The sequence below is a fragment of the Typopeltis vanoorti genome, chromosome 17 (genome assembly GCF_054136105.1).
Source record: "Typopeltis vanoorti isolate ZY-2024b chromosome 17, IOZ_Tvanoo_1.0, whole genome shotgun sequence".
NCBI lineage: Eukaryota > Metazoa > Arthropoda > Arachnida > Uropygi > Thelyphonidae > Typopeltis > Typopeltis vanoorti.
The window spans coordinates 96,707,144-96,724,210 of record NC_143565.1 but is presented as its reverse complement, the minus strand read 5'-3'; the positions used below and the strand labels follow the sequence as shown (position 1 = coordinate 96,724,210).

The 17,067-nt window shown below is 36.8% G+C and overlaps 1 protein-coding gene across 2 annotated transcripts in view; it reads right to left on the bottom strand.

The window, feature by feature from the left end:
- LOC150097667 (1,5-anhydro-D-fructose reductase-like) overlaps positions 1–11,655 on the bottom strand; it is a 74,981-nt gene extending 63,326 nt beyond the window's left edge. For both annotated transcript variants that reach the window (XM_090407319.1, XM_090407320.1), the window contains exon 1: positions 11,458–11,655. In XM_090407319.1, the coding sequence (XP_090263445.1) occupies positions 11,458–11,568 (111 nt within the window). In that variant the 5' untranslated portion in view covers positions 11,569–11,655. The remainder of the gene's footprint in view (positions 1–11,457) is intronic.
- Positions 11,656–17,067: the final 5,412 nt, after the last annotated feature.

Genomic DNA, 17,067 nt, shown 5'->3' with positions numbered 1-17,067 from the left:
AGTGCCTCTCTACGTCTACCTAAATTTTTGTATGGGTTCTATCACTGAAGAATAATGGTAAGCTCAATATGTTTATGTAATAAAACTTTTATCGTCTTACTTTTTCATGAATACAGAATATTACATAACGCCGTCCCGTTTTTGCCATCCCAATGTCCGGTTTTTGTCTCAAGGAAATATGGTCAGCCTACAGTTAAACCGAGTGAAATTTGATACGTCAAGCCATAAATAAATAAATATAAAACAGAAGTGTGCAATCAGAACCGGCGCTAGGGTCTTTGCCGCCAGCATGCAATGTCTATCTAAGTGCCCCTGTAACAATCCGGGCGTGTGTGGTTCTTTTACGATAATAAAAATTTAAATTAATTGAAATTTCTTAAATATATTTTGACAGAACAGCCACACATTGGTTCGCTAAATGTAACGAACTGGGGATGTTGACTAGGCAGGATAATCGTTAAAAATCCGAATATTCAAAAAATTCTCAAAAGTTAAAGCAAATGTTGATAAAGCCTTTTCACTTTAATCGTTGAATATAATGATACAGGGATTATAGCCTTCTCACTGACCCGAATCGCTAACAAAATTAAAATGAATTGTAATTAAAGTTAAAATTTATTTGAACTAAAGTTTAAAAAATTCTTGCATTTTACAAGTTACTAAATTCTTAGTAACTTGTAAAATTTTTAAAATTTTTATAAGTGGAACTATCTTTTAGGAAAATAAAAGAAAATTCAAGATAGATCAGAAAATAAGAAAAGAATTCAGAAATAATTAGAATATTTAATATAAGTATTCAAAAAATAACATCTTTACAGAATAACAGAAAATAAATTAAATTACATAAATATACTTGAAATTTTTTAAATTAAAATTTTAGGGTTTTTGATTTCATATTCATAAAATTAGAAATAATAGTCTTAACGTCTAATTCCGCACATATATCATTTTCAGTAGCTATTAACGCCAAACTAACAAGCCTTTTTTGTGACATACTTGTTCTTAAGTAGGTTTTAATCAATTTCAACTTGGAAAAGCAACGTTCACCGCTCGCTACACTAACAGGTAAGGTTAATAGTATTCTTAAAGCAATTGAAAAGTTAGGGAAAGATAAATTATTTGACACAATAAAATTAAGAATATCGAAAGGGTTTTGAATATTTAAATTATCCTTCCGAAAAATATCCCGGAAAGCACATAACTCGTCATATAGTTCTATTGCATATACGTCTTTATTGTCGCCGTCCTTCAAGAGAATCTCTAAATCGTCACAGTTTTTTCGTAAATCTTCCTAATTAATTTGTAGTAATCTATACAAGAAATTGAAATTATCATAATATGTTTTTAGTTGTTCAAAACGTTCTATTAACGAGCACACTGCGACGTCTAGAAGTGTATAAAACACATTCACTCTTAATTTATCTTCTGGCGATTATGGCGTTTCGTCATGTTGCTCATAGTCAAATTGACGTGTCTTCTTTCGTCGTCGAACTTCCGTACCAGTTTTCAATTCTTGTTTTCCATTCACCTCTTCACTCAGTTCTTTTGAGTTTTTAGAACTTCTTTAAAATTTGTATCTGATCGATATTCTTGTAAGAATATTTTTAAGTTTTCGATAGATTCTAAAGCAAGTGTAATGTTCATATTTTTGTCTTGAAGCATTTTACTCACAAGGTTTATTCTGTTAAGTAAATCATGTCAAGTTATAAGAGAGCAAATAAATTTGTGGTCCTTTATTTTAGCACATAATGTTTGTGCTTCATGCTGAGTTTCTTTACTAAAATTTCAAAAAGTGAATCGTAAATTCTCCTAACTGATATCGTAGAGGGCGGATTGTATAAATTTTACTTGCCCATCGCGTTTCTGATGGCTGTTTCAATGTTAATTTTTTTACGAACTTTAAAAGGATTGGCCAACGTTTGTAAGAGAATGAAAAGAAATTGCATATTTCTTGAATAATTGCAAAGAAACTAATTTTATCTGCATTCACTTTGGCTGCGTCGTTAATGATTAAATTTAGAGGATGAACAGCACATGGCACGTAAGAAGCTCGAGGATTTTTGTTCAAAAGCAAATTTTGGAGCCCATATTTTTTCCCTTTCATATTTGCCTTATTGTCATACACTTGACCTCGCATGGCTTTAATGGGAATGTTTCATTTTTCCAGTTGTTCCACATAAATCACGTCATGTGGAATCTGATATATCTGCAAAATAAAAAGTTTTCTCTGATCTTGACAATTCCATTGTAACAGAAAACAAAGTGAATAATAATGGTCATTTGTTCTATTTTACTTGCATCAGGTGTGCAGTCTAAAATTATCGAATAATATTTAGATTTTCGAATCGATAATAAAATTGTATCCCTGATTGCATTACTTAAAGTTTCCAATATTTCATTTTGACTGTCTTTACTCAAATAGTGTACTCTATTGTTTCGTTGTAGGGCCCTTTCAACATGATTTTCCATAACGGGATCAAACTTCGCAAACAGTTCGACTAATTTTAAAAAATTGCCGTTATTTCTTTCATATAATTTATCAGATGATCCGCAAGCTAAATTTTGGCTACCAAGGAATTTTATAATTTCAATCAAGCGTTCTAAAACACTCGTTCAATGTTTCTTTTCCATTTCATATATGCTTTGAGTCTGGCAATCAATAGTAGTTTTTTTTTTATTTTTTTTTTAATTTTTATGAAGTTCCTTTCATTTTAAGAAAGTTTTCATGCGAGTTCAACTAGTCTGATGTCTATGCAAAGTTGTACTTACATTTCTCTAATCGTTATAACCTTCTACAAGACTACTTGATTCGTTAGGTGCGAAAGGTTTGCAACAAAAGCAAAACATTTTTCTATTATAATACGTGTCGCCAAATTTACGACTATATGTATCTCTGGGATATATATTTTTCTTTTGAGCAGGCCCCATTTCAATTAAAACAACTCGTAATTTTTCATCAATATTTCCCCATTCACCTGGATCTTCTAAATTTACAGAGACTAAGAATGTGTTAGTTTCGTGGTCAACTACAACTAATCTTCTCCCGCATGATTCACTTAAATCATGCGTCTTGTTATCTTGTTCAATAGTTGCAACAGTACTTTCATAAAAACTGGATAATGTGCACGGTTCTTCAACTCTGATTTCTGATGTATCGAGTTGGTTTCAATCTGCATCAGAATATTTTAACAAATTTATTAAGAGCCCCAGTTTGTTTCTTAATATCTGCTTCTTTCGCAGCATGATGCTTACGATTTTGTGCACCGGATAACTTTTTTTAATTTTTGATTCCATTTCTATTTTATACCCACAAGAAATTATTACACAACACGACACAGAGACGAAATAATAGTCCACACTGCGCTACTGTCAGTAGCCTACTGAGATGCGTACCATATGACTGATTAACTAGCAACAAATGTTTTGTACGAAAATTCGTTTCTGCGCATAAAAACCGTTCACCGTTTCACTTTAGATAGACTGCAGTAGACATAACATTCTGCAGGCAAGCATTTAGCCTGCTCTCGCTGCAAAATTGTAAACAGCCGGCTGATCAAAGAGGCGGCAATGTACAATTTTTTAAAAATTTTATTCAGTGTATCCAGCCTTATTTATTTTAATATTCTAAGAATTTTTTGTTTTTATGATAAAAATTTTGTTTCTTAAAAATGAACTTATGAACCGTGCCCCGGCGCCCCCTTCGTAGCGGCGCCCACATGCAGCGCATGCTCGCTTCCGTCGGCCCTGTGTGCAATTAATGTATTGTTTCATGCCCATCATTTTTAAAACGCTTTTTTATGTACGTATTAATTGGTCATTGTGTGTATTAATTAACGTTTAGTAATTGTCGTTTAGTTATTATTATTATTCAGAGGCGTAACCAGGGTGAGGCAGATGGGGAGATCCGCCCCGGGCGGCACTTTGAACCTTTTTGAATTTTTGCAGTTAATTCTAAAATACAGTCTCGAGAACTCATTTACAAATATTGTAATACCACTGCAAATTTTCCTCACAATTGCTGTAAGTTTTGCTAGTTGTGAGAGGAGTTTTTCTAAATAAAATTGATTAAGAATTACCTACATTACTATGAAATAGACTTTGCCAATATTATCGACGATTTTGCTAAGAGAAAAATAACATTTTATAATGTTGAAAAATAAAGTTTTACTTCAAAAAGTAAATACGTCGTTTTGACTTTTTGTAGTATTTTTGGTGTGTATTGAGAGGGGTGGCAAACTCAGGGACTGCCCCTGACGGCAAAAGCCCTAGCTATAGCATAGCACTGTTATTATAGCATGACATCCCCAAGGACTCATCGCGGGAGGGCGCTTCACTCCACCCCGCTACACATCTCACCGAGTTGGAGGGTTAAGCAGGAAAGACGGTAGGTATTTATTTAAATCCGCTTAATTAAGAAGGACCAATCACGAACAATGACAAGTGAAGATATCAAAATGATATTTGCCAATGCCCAGGCAATGCCAATCTATGCTGTACTCGCATTTTTTTTTTTTTTTTGCATAATTATAAAATTGCGAAATATAGATTTCAGTCTTAAGTCAATAATTTACAAGATAATTGTTTAAACTTACGTTTTTATAAATTTTATGATATAAACATTTCATTTTTTTTTTTATAGTTTCGCTTGGATACAAAAACCGCTTTCATAAATACTTCAATTCTAAATTACTAATTATATGAAGAGCCAAAGGCTTCAATAAGCTCATGTCGCCGAATCGAAGCCTTTGGCTCTTCATATAATTAGTAATTTATTTGGACACCTTCTTGGCAATTCTCATAGAAGAGATGTAAGTTCTGTTCGATACAAACTTGGTATTAACTAGGTCTACCTACTCACTGATGAGACCTCAATAAAGGTTGAAACCGGTCTGGGTAGTGACCTTCTCTCATAATGTAGAACAGTAATACAGCTCCTAGGAGCTAAGTTCACATTATGGGTAAATACCAAGAATAGTGATCGGAGCTTGCTCCACCCTTACTATGAGTTGCCTCAGTTTGCACTACCAAATGGGTCAGGTGTTGCACTATCCAGGTATTTGTTTACGCTTGGAATCGCCGAACTTTATATAGTTTCTATATTCGGCATGAAACTCTGAGTTTCTTATTCGGCTAAGAAACAATATGAGATGTAATATCCCTTAACTTAAATAAGTTCATGTCGCCGAATTGAAGCCTTTGGCTCTTCATATAATTAGTAATTTATTAGGGCATCTTCTTGGCAATTCTCCTAGAAGAGATGTAAGTTCTGTTCGATACAACAGTGAAACCCCAACACCAGCAGAGGAAAATCTAACAACAATGGAGGAACCAGGGGCACTGGAATCCCAGATCTCTAATGAAGACGATTCTGATGATGATGATATGAAATTCTAGGACGGCAACATGGAGGATAGCAATACAACCGCCCCCGCCACAGAATTCAGGAAGTTCGTAAAAGAAGTAACCCCCCCCCCAACCACTAAAATGAACCAAAGTTTAAAAATTGCAACATTAAACATAAGCGGTCTGCACAATCCTCAGGCACAAAGCGCTGTCTGGAAACTGATGCTAATGCATAATATCAACATTTTATTCTTACAAGAAACCTACTTTTACAAACACTGGGACGTGGAGAACTTTTCGAGAAGCTACCCGGTCACCAGTTCTGGTCTTTCGGGGAAGCTCACTCGCGAGGGGGAGGGTTCTTCAATGTCCAGAAAGACGCTATGGGACGTCTATTGTCTATTGGGCGTAGACAGCCACAAAACGGGTGTTACGGCCACCGTACTGGAAGTACGGTGGCCGTAACACCCGTTTTGTGGCTGTCTAAGTCCCGAATAGCTCCCACCAACGAAACGGTTTCTTTGCCGCACTGGAAAACTATTTTCTAGGTGCGCAACACCTAATCGTGGCGAGCAACTGGAACTGTATAGAAGATGCACGATATGACAAAATAGGCGGAAACGCTAATAGCGGAACTGGCGGGTTTGCATCACTAAAACGTTGCTGCGAAAACTTCGACCTTGTTGATATCTGGAGACGGCAGAATCCACTAAAAGTCGGAACAACGTGGTGCTGTGGTCAGATATCAACAAGGCTCGACAGGTTCTATGTATCCCAGTTTTTAGAACCACATGTTCTTGGGATACGTCATATCGCTGTGAGAGGTCTGCTAACAGACCACAAAATGGTCCTATTAAAAATAAGGATACCAGAAATAATAGAAACAGCCAGAGGTCCTTGGAGGTTCCCTCCCAATTTCCTCAGTCTTTTTAGTGATAAGCTACAGAACCTCTGTAACGAATGGAGAGACACCAACTGGGACTGGAAACGTGGCTACAGTTCAAGTCGCAGGGAAGGAAATTCTTTCAGCGGTGTGGGCGTGAAAGGGCACACCAACAGACACAACATCTGAGGGATTTCTATAGGGAGCTCGGCTGGTACCACACCAATGAGCGGAGAGGAATTCCCTATAGCTATCTTATCAGACAGGTAGAAATCGAGCTACAGCAAGAGCGGCAGAGTAGAGTCGAGGACCTCGATTTTCGAGCGAGATTCTATCTCAGATATTTGGAAACACCTTCCGCCGCTTTCTACAATCAACAACGGGTGGCGGTAAATGACGAGCGAACGGTTTACCAGATCCAAGAGAATGGCCAACTTCCAAAATCAACCCCTGAAATATTTTGCTTTTTTCATAAGCAGTACCTCGGCGCTTTTTCTGATCAGCAGAGCCCAGGTGTTTTCAGTGAGTGGGACATCACACGTCTTCCCGAGCATCTTAGCGCTCTGCATGACAGGCTGAGGACGATAACTGCTAAGGAAATAAAAAAAGCTTGCAAAACAATGAAGGCAAGAAAAACTCCAGGGTTAGGTGGGTTAGGGATAGAATTCTACCGATCTATATGGGACTACCTACCAGTTTTAGTAAAAATATTTAACGAATTCCTCACTTCGGGAAATATCCCTGAGGAATTCGTTAAAAGCTACACAATTTTTATCACAAAGAAAGAACGAGATCGCACCTAGGCAGATAGCTGGCGACCGATCTCCCTAACTAATTCGGATTACAAAATATTTGCAAAAATTATCTGCAGCCGCATCAAATGCGGTATAGAAAGAATCATTACAAGCTCCCAGGTTTACGGAATACCGGGTAGATCGATGGAATTAAATCTCTTTTTCTTAAGAGATCTAATCCGTCTGGCCAAAAACAAAAATTATCCTTTTGCACTTCTCTCTACAGATCTGGAAAAGGGGTTCGACAGCGTCAGACACACACACACACACACACGTACTTGCAGGACATCCTTCAGAAAATAGATGTGGGCTGGAAGCTTCGGCAAACATTTAATCAAACATCTATGCAGAGGCCTCCACCCAAATAGCTATCAACGGGTTCCTCTCGGAACCCGTTCCTATTAAAAAGGGGGTAAGGCAGGGCTGCCCACTAAGCCTTCTCCTCTTCTCACTCGCGTTAGAACCCCTCATAAGAAAAATAGATAACTCCCCTGCAGTTAGAGGAATACCGTTACCCCTAGTCTCCAGACAGAGCAAAATTGTAGCATATGCCGATGATGTAGTGGCGACGCTCAGAGACTGAGTCTATCTACATTTATTTCGGCATTTTGCAAAAATTCAGCATGGCCAGTAGTCTTCGCGTTAATACTTCAAAGACAAAAATTAAAATTTTTGGAAATTTTCATAGAAATAACCTTCCCTATGGTTTAGTCCCGCAAACTCAGCCCCTAACAGTACTAAGCGTCCCATTCACGGCGAGCCCGGTACTGCCTGTTAAGAAATTGCGGGAAGAGTGCGAAAAGAAACTAAAACAATTTAAACCCAATTATTTCTCCTTCTACGGCAGAACAGTAATAATCCTCATGCTAATGCATACAATAAATATAACTAATATAAAAAAACCCAAGAGAATCAACTTTACAAAATACTAATAGATTTTTTTTTGGAACGGAAGAAAGCATGAGGTTAAAAAAGAATATCTAAAACTCAAAACCAATCAAGGTTTTGAGTTTTTGATATTTCCCCTACTTCGGGACCACGGGACATGCTGATCCCAGCGCAGAGGTTGTGCTAGAATGGTATTATCCATTATGCCAACAGCTTAAAAAATTTAAAACCGAAGGGATGGAAATCCTAAAATTAAAGCCACAAGCAAGATATTGGGAGTTCTTTCAACTTTCCAGATGTGATACGCCAAATATATAGAAACTAACATGGAAACGGTATTTGAAAATATCAGAAATAGCTGGGGACAGCCATTTCACCGGGATCTGGCATGGCGAATAGCCTATGGTCAGCTACCGGTGAAACTGGTTATGTCCCGATACAATTCAAGACCGTGCGACCCCCTCTGCGACGTCTGCCAGAGCGTTGAAACGGCGGGACATTTCTTTTACTTGTGCCCCCCCGCCCGACATGTCTGGCAGAGATTAAGCGCAGTACTGGGAATCCAGCCGCTTACACTAGAGGAGGTCTTGTACCTGCAATTTTCCCCGCCAGTCAAGAAAATTCAGAAATTTACAATTTTCCTCATCAATGTAATCAAGTATCGCATCTGGAAAGTGCGGAAAAAGTCCCAAAACAGCAATGAAAACAGTATACAAGCCAGAATACTCAGCGGGATCTATTTCTTCCTCCCTAGGTTTTTCGCACAAGAAAGGCATATACTAGGGGATGGGAGGTTTGTAAATAATGGTGCAAACTTCCTATCCTCTGTGTCCTGAGACAGGGCTTAATCATACCGTGTCTCTTCCTTTAAAAAGTAAGATCTGTTTTTCTTTTTCTTTCTTCACGGGTTCTTCCAGTTCATATAGGAGGGGGCAGATCTGAGAACCCGGGCTGCGAAGGCTTACAGCGAGGCGGTGCTGCTCCTTGGGAGCGGCATCTCTCGGGCCAGATTCTCCCCCCAAATCTTGTTTTTCTCGTGGTGTAAGGTTGGCCAGTTCTTTACTGCTTCTTAAAAAAAAAAAAAAAAAAAAAATTGTTAATTTATTTTTATTTTTTTTGTTAATTTTTTATTTTTTTGTTAATTTTTTTAATTGTTAATTATTTTAAGAGCGCATATAAGAAAAATTTATTTCAAAGTTTTTTTTAAAGAACAGGTGCAAGGAGATGTTCACAGACCTTTTAGCCACACCCTCTGGGTTATACAGCTAAACAGGTTGACTGAGGCCTCTTTACTACCTCCTACTATCATACTCTGCCTTTCGCTCTCTTCCCCTCTTACTACCAGCTGACTCTCAGCAATCTTTTATACTCCAAAGGCTGATGATGAAAGACATGAACTCCCATTCTACCTACTCACTAGAAAATGAGCAAAGAAACCAAACAACCTATGGAAGAAATAGATGACTTTTTTGACGGTAGTACCCAAAACGGTATGTAATTCTAAAGAACTTTAAAGGGCCCCTCAAAACGGCAGGAAAACTGTTTAGTAAAATGACTATAGAAGAGGAACCGACTTTATCAGGTCGGTTCTTTAAAAGGAGCACAAGACTTAAATGGGGAGAACTCTATATCAAAGATATAACCCAAGTCGCGCCTCATCAATTAAACGGTCACCTAGACCTAAACGAGGATGAGAAAAGACAATTTTGCAACACGTTGGAGTCGCTGACACGGTCAGACATGGAAGAGATATCCATGGATCATGAGGGAATTTGCCAGAAGAACTTGACCGGAAGATGATATCGGTCTTTCTTAAAATCTAGACGGAATTTATAACAGCCATTGGAAAATTATTTTAGCTCAAAAAAAAAAGAAAAAAAAAAGAAAAAAAAAAGGGTTCTCAGTTTGTTTTCAACAGGTTTGATGCTTAATCTACATAGGAGGGGAACCTGAGAACCCAGGCTGCGAAGGCTTACAGCGAGCAGTGCAGCTCCTTGTGGGCTGCATCACCCGTGCCACGCTCTCCCCCCACTCTTTCATGTCTAAATTTTGCAATTCACTCGTTCTTCTTTTTGTTTGTTTTTGTAATTTCTCGTGCTATATCCCAGTTCTTTTTTTTGTTGTTGTTGTTCATTTGTGTGTTCTCTTTGTATTTGTTGTTGCCTCTTTCGACGGTCAGACATCTGAAGAGATGGTTGACCGGCGAGAGCTGTGAGAACGGATGTAGGGAGATGATGTCGGAGATCTGCTTGGCCCAGACCTGTTAATAGGTAAGTGTGGTCAAAAGGTCGACTGAGACCTCTTAAATATCTACTACTATCCTCTCTACCTTTTTCTCTTCCTCTCTCACTATCTGCTGACCCTCAGCACACAACTTTTAGACTCCACAGGCCGTTGATGAAAGATATGAACTCCCATATTTACTCACTGATGAGACCTCAATAAAGGTTGAAACCGGTCTGGGTAGTGACCTTCTCTCATAATGTAGAATAGTAATACAGCTCCTAGGAGCTAAGTTCACATTATGGGTAAATACCAAGAATAGTGATCGGAGCTTGCTCCACCCTTACTATGATTTGCCTCAGTTTGCACTACCAAATGGGTCAGGTGTTGCACTATCCACGTATTTGCTTACGTTTGGAATCGCCGAACTTTATACAGTTTCTTATTCGGCTAAGAAACAATATGGATGTATTATCCCTTAACTTAAATAACTTCAATTCTGTTTCAGACAAGTATAATAAAAGTTTTTATAAGTGTGTGGCTACGGATCTTTCATAAGTGATCAGCAGCGCACCTATTAAAATCTGTTCAATGCACATCCATCATCCTTTGCGCACAGTCGGTATGAAAAATAAATAAATATACTTTAAAAAAAAACACAATAATATTATACAAAGTAATATTTATTTAATTTCATATTTAACTAATGTGGTTTATTTCAATGCTTAAAAATACGTTAAAAATATAAGAAAGGTTTCAGGCAAGTGTAATTAAAAATACGACGTAGCCAAAAAAGAAATTGGAGGATTACATCGCCTATGGCACGCAGTAGAGTTCATAGGTTGAGGAGAAGGGAAAAGAAAAGAAAAAAAAAAAATAATGCGGGGGTTAAAGGAACTAGCTGATATTAGAAGAAAACCATTCATGTTTCTAGAATTTCGAAAAAAATAATGATAACTTAGCGATTACCTTAATTAGCATGAGTATTTTTGATTATTTACAATAAAATAAATAAATAAATTTCGGAATGAATCTTCGGTTGCTGCCAAAATATGCAGTGCAATTACGGTATTATCTCTTCACAAGCTATATGATTAAAAATGTTTTTGCGCTATTTGAATTTTCTAACATTTCCTATGTCCCCATTCCACTATCACGGCGTTTCAATTCTTATTTTTTCCCCTCTTTGATATGACTGCTGCCATCTAGACAATGAAAACCACATTGTAAACGGTGTCAAATGAATGTTGTCCACATCTCTAAACCAGGATTTATGAATACAAACATTCTTCCACCCCCAGCCCCTATTAATTGTTGTTCTCTTACCTGAAACGTGCCCAAGCCAACAGCTGGCATACGATGCCCCGTGTAAAATTCCAGAAACTCGAGCATAGTGAAACGTCTAACTGGTTCCGAAGAACCATTTAAAACTACCATTTGTTACTCTTAACCTGTAGACCTTGAATTTCAAGGTTGGAAAAGGTCACATATTTTGTCAAACGCTTTAGGTTGTAGAGCGTGTTCATGAATGTCGATAGGAGGATTTACCATATAAAGGGAACTGTAAGGGGACGAAAGCAAGAGATATTCCAGTTATCGTAAGCTGATAGTATCAAAGCTTAGTTGTAATTTTAAACCAGTAATTGAATCGGTTGCTTAGGCCTATCTCTTGAATATTTCGTAATCACAATATGAAATCTAAAAATATATTTTTTAAAAATAATATTTTACTTTCAGATAGAAAGTACAGCTATAACCTGTTAAATATTATGATTTTTTTTTTTTTTTTGTAAATTTCTGAGAACTTGAATGATAATATTTTACGTCGGCAAGTTCTTATATATTACTATATTATTTAAAAAAAAACTCGTTTATCTTGTTTGTTATTTAGTTCTCAGACGTAAATGCAAATATGACATAGAAACAGTGCTTTGTACTCATGGCAAACGATAAAAATGAGATTGAAATGAAAACTGGGCTATTCCTTTCGAACAATATAAGTGGGTAAAAACAGTAGGGGGTTGAGAAAAAGGAAATGCAGGCGATGGCCTAATTATTCTATTCTGTGTTTCCCCCCTTCTTTTCTAGGTTGTCTATGGCAATATTGCATGCTGTTAATAATAATAATAATAAAAAGCTTGAAGTTTTATGTATATTAGTGGCCTAGTGCAGAAGTACACGAAGTTTTTAAATGGTTCATAATGATGCAACCTGTTCCGATTTGCGAGCAGTGCTTTACTGGCGATTGCATAACTTATTAGTGAAAGGTTTTGTTGTTATTTCTCCAGTGCAGGAATCATTTTATAAAAATAAATAAAATATAAATTAAAACAAGCGCATCTGCTGAACCGATGTAGTCATAGTTCTCTGGGACCATTAGCATTTCAAAAAAAAAAAAGTTTTACTAAATAGAATGGGTGTAGGAGCACTATCAGCGCCAGCTGAGTTTATAAAGCAGCAGTAGGAGGGATGACTTCTCCACATATGTTTATGTTTAATATACTTGACTGATATGCTGATTTCTCTCCAAGACATCCATGGTGATACACAGAGTTAAATGAAGAGATAGATAACTAATAAGACTGGGTGGAGGGTAGATCCATTATGAGGAGAGATCCTACAGAAAAGTTATAGTCTAAAGGACTGCAACGTTTAATCACTGTTACTCTGCTAGGATATTGTCCGTCCACAAATAACAAATTACTCAATTTGTCTGGTGGTAAAAGATAATAATCGAGAATATTTTTTAATAAATTTAAAATAATTTATTAAAAAAAGTAAAGTATTGTTTGTCTTCAGAGCTTGAAAAGTCTGAATTTCGATATTTTTTTATTATTTTTATGGATTTTTCATAATAAATCGTCCCTTAAAAAATATGCAATTCAAGAGTTGTTAAATCTACATTATTGTGAACGTCATTCTGCTAGAGAGTTATATTATTTGCATTTTCTAATTTAGCAATGTCACTTTAAAGGGTCGCATTGTGCGTTTTGCAATCATTCACCGCATCTGAAGTATTATTTCATCGTCATGGCTCATAAATTTTACAAAAAGTTTTTTTTTTTCGCTGTTGTTGTTCGATGACCTTTTTTCCCCCTTCCATATTTCAAAACAATCACCTTTAATCCATACAATTAACAGAAAAACATCACCAATTATCATAACATGTTAGCAGTAGAGTTACCCAATACGTATTATTCGTCCTTATGTAGAAGTAGAATCCTAGACCTGGCAACAATTATTTAGTACATTGGATAGCATCAGATATTTTTCGCCGTGTCATCAAATTTACGGCCTATCGGTTTAAAAAAATGCCACATTTTGATGTGTTTGCAACAGATAAAAATTTTAATGTCCGTAAAAATATTAACAATTTTCATAAAGAATGAAAAAACAATTATTCATAAATTTCAATATAGTATTTTGAACTTAAATTTATTGATATAATGCCCAGGAAGATGATGACCTACAGACTAAAGGGTCAAAGAAATAGAGCCAGACCGAGACCGAAACAGGCCACTTGGCCTAGATTCGTGAAAGGAGAAAGAACGACAAGAAGACGAATTTAAATTTATGAAAGAGTCTAAAAGTTTTTTCACTCGACTGAATACTTTGAGGTACTTTAGAAAATAGTTTTGATTTCATCCGTATTTAATCTTGGCCTAAACATATATAAATAAAAGGTAACATAAGCATTTCCACAATATAGTCATTTCTACGGAAACATGAATAGGTAACGTGTAAGGAAATAAATTACTCACAGCATATAAAAAACAAATTGTGAAGTCATTTTCTGCGAAATGGTATTATCAGTGCCGTAACTAGGCAGGTGCAACGGATGCAGGATCCAGGTCGAAGGAAGCCTGAAATGGTGTATCAAAAAATAATCAGTATTATATTTTCAAATTTAAATTTTATCGCCGTGGGGGCCGATTCCGTAACGTTTTTAGTTAAAGTTAAAAATTAACCGATCTATTTCCATGTTTTTTTTTATTTTTTTCAAAAAAAAAAAGGGGGGGGGTAAAAAAACTTGCACAGGGGGCCATGAAGAGCTAGTTATGGCACTAGACAGTGGCGCACTCAGGATTTAATCTTGGAGGGGGCCGAGCGCTCAGGATTTAACTTTTGGGGGGGGGGCCAAGTTGAGTAGACGTTTTGCGAATACACACTACACATCGCACACGACCTATAACTGAGCATCTGCAGTGATCGCTAATTCATAAGTAGCACACAACATAAATAAAAAAAAAATGAATTTTAATTAGGAAAAGATTTTGGAAATTTTTCTAGTGTTTTTTCCTTTTCTTTGGGGGGTTCCCGGGCCCCTTGCCCCCCCCCTCTGGGTGCGCCACTGGCACTAGATATTGACTTAACACTTACTATTTGATTGTTAAGCGTATTCTGATACGGCAAAACTCAGCAACGGAGCTACCGTATGAAGCACGCAACGCGAGGGCAGTTTATAAGATTTTGGGTAAAAATGTTTCGGAGAATACAAACGAAAATTTGCTACTAGGAGAGATACGGGATAACAGTCTATATGTATAAGGGTGGTCGGAAACGTTCTCAGCCTCGACAACAGATGACAACACTATCAGCAAGATTTTTTTTTTCTAAGTTGGTAATTTGTCATAAGCATCCAAGTGAAATTGCAAGTCATTCTATCAAGTAGTTTGTTTTATACAGCTATCTGAAGCAAAACTATTGTCTGTATCCCTTGAAATGGATAAAATTGAGTATCGTGCGTTTATAAAATGCTTTGTAAAAGAAGGTTTAACGCTAAAAGAAATTCATTCGAAGTTCATAAAAGCTTATGGGCACTCTTCTCCTTGGTTTTCAACAATTAAGAAATGGGTTGCCGAGTTTAAACGTAGTTGTACCAGCTTGGAAGATGATCACGTGAAGGACGTTTCTCCTCCCCCCCCCCCCCCCAAAAAAAGTGTAACACCACCAGAAATCATTGATCAAGTGACCGATATGATATTGGATGACCGTCAAGTCATAGTGCGTGAAATTGCTAAGATTATAGGCATTTCAAAAGAACGTGTAGGATATATTTTGCATGAAGAATTATAAATGAAAAAGCTTTGCGAAAGATGGGTGCCGCGCTTGCTCACATCAGATCAAAAACACACTCGCATGAAAATCTCTGAACAGTGCTTGGAGCGTTTTATCAAGAATAAAACTGATTTTGTGCATCGATTTATTACTATGGATGAGACTTGGATTCACCATTACACACCAGAATCCAAACAGCAGTCAAAACAGTGGACAGAAGCCAGTTGTTCAGCGCCAAAGAAGACAAAGTCGGTTCCATCAGCAGGAAAGATCATGGCATCGGTGTTTTGGGATGCTAAAGGCATTTTGTTTATTAATTATCTTGAAAAGGGTAAAACAATAACCGGGGAATATTATTCCTATCTTTTAACCAGACTAGACATAATTTTTCGTGAGAAAAGACCCGGTTTGCAGAAGAAAAAAAATCATCTTTCATTAGGACAATGCACCTGCCCACAAAGGTGTTTTGGCAATGAAAAAATTAAGGGATCTGTACTATGAAAATTGTTGGAATATTCTTACTGAGAACCACTACAAGGACGGGATAATGGCGCTGGAATAAATGTATCAGTTTTAAGGGAGATTATGTTGAAAAATAATTTCGAAATTATAAATTCGTTTTTTCATTGTTAGGCCGAGAACGTTTCAGACCACCCTCGTATATAGTTGCGCTACTACGAAACTGAATGTATTCCATTCACCGAATTGCATTTTACAATCATTACGTATGTGGTTTCATGAAAATCCAAATATTAAATTTGTCCAATATAGAAATTTACTCCTAATGGATTGGTTATTTAAATCATTACTACAATTTTCGGTCTCAAAATTATCCAATACTAGGATTTCTCCAACCCAGGTACAAATTCAACTGTTCTAAAAAGTCACCTCAAATCACAATTATGTTAGATTGGATTGCTTAAACAAAAAAATAAAAAACTAATGCCTTTTATTTTCTATAGAAACTGCGTACGTTGACGTGAGCTAGGGATCGCGAGATGGCCGTATTGTCATCTCGTGATCCTTAGCCCTAATGTAGTATATTAATGTTGGAATGTTTACCTGACGAAAAACCCGAGTTGACGGGAGGAAAAAACCCTGCTTGCTTGTGCTGGTGTCGGCTATCTCAGGAAACGGTCGATGAAAGGCTCAGAAAAAGTTCCTATAGTTGGCGACTAGAATCTAACTTACAGTGGTCTGTTTCCAGATGGGCAATATGGATGCAAATGCTATTTCCACAGGGTTACATAGGGCTTGGTAACTTCTAGATAACTTGAAAACCTGGAAAACTTGGTAGGAACAAGTACTGAGCAGCATACGAGTATGTCATGTTATTATAATATGGGGTTTTATAGTACCCAGACACCTATTTAATATACTGTAATGAAATACATATTAGCAGAGCACTGTACTTCAAACTAAATTGCAGATATCTCCATATTTTGTAGATTTCCTTCAATATAAACTGAAACACAAAGACTCGTATAGCCCATTGAAATGGCCATTGCATAATAGTGCCAGGCTGTCTAAAAAAAAAAAAAAGGCGTTCTAGTTGCATACTAGAATAATTTTTAAAATAATCTTTTCTTCTACCAGTTCTCGAGTTAATCTATCTCTGGCACGAGCAAGTGTGTTCTTTTCCTGCAGGAAACTCTGGATTCTAATCGCTCAACTCAATCGACTCTAGAGCTCACACTGTTTCAGATAATATAGTGTTTGGGAATACGAGATGGAGAAATTTGTATGTATTACTTTCTTCCTCTATGCCCATTTTTTTTTCATTGATAGTCTTAGGCAGCTAGCTACCTGTGATTGGCTAAGGACAGAAATGGGTGTCTTCCCCCCCCCATTTGCAAAATGTTATGGCTAAACGGCCTC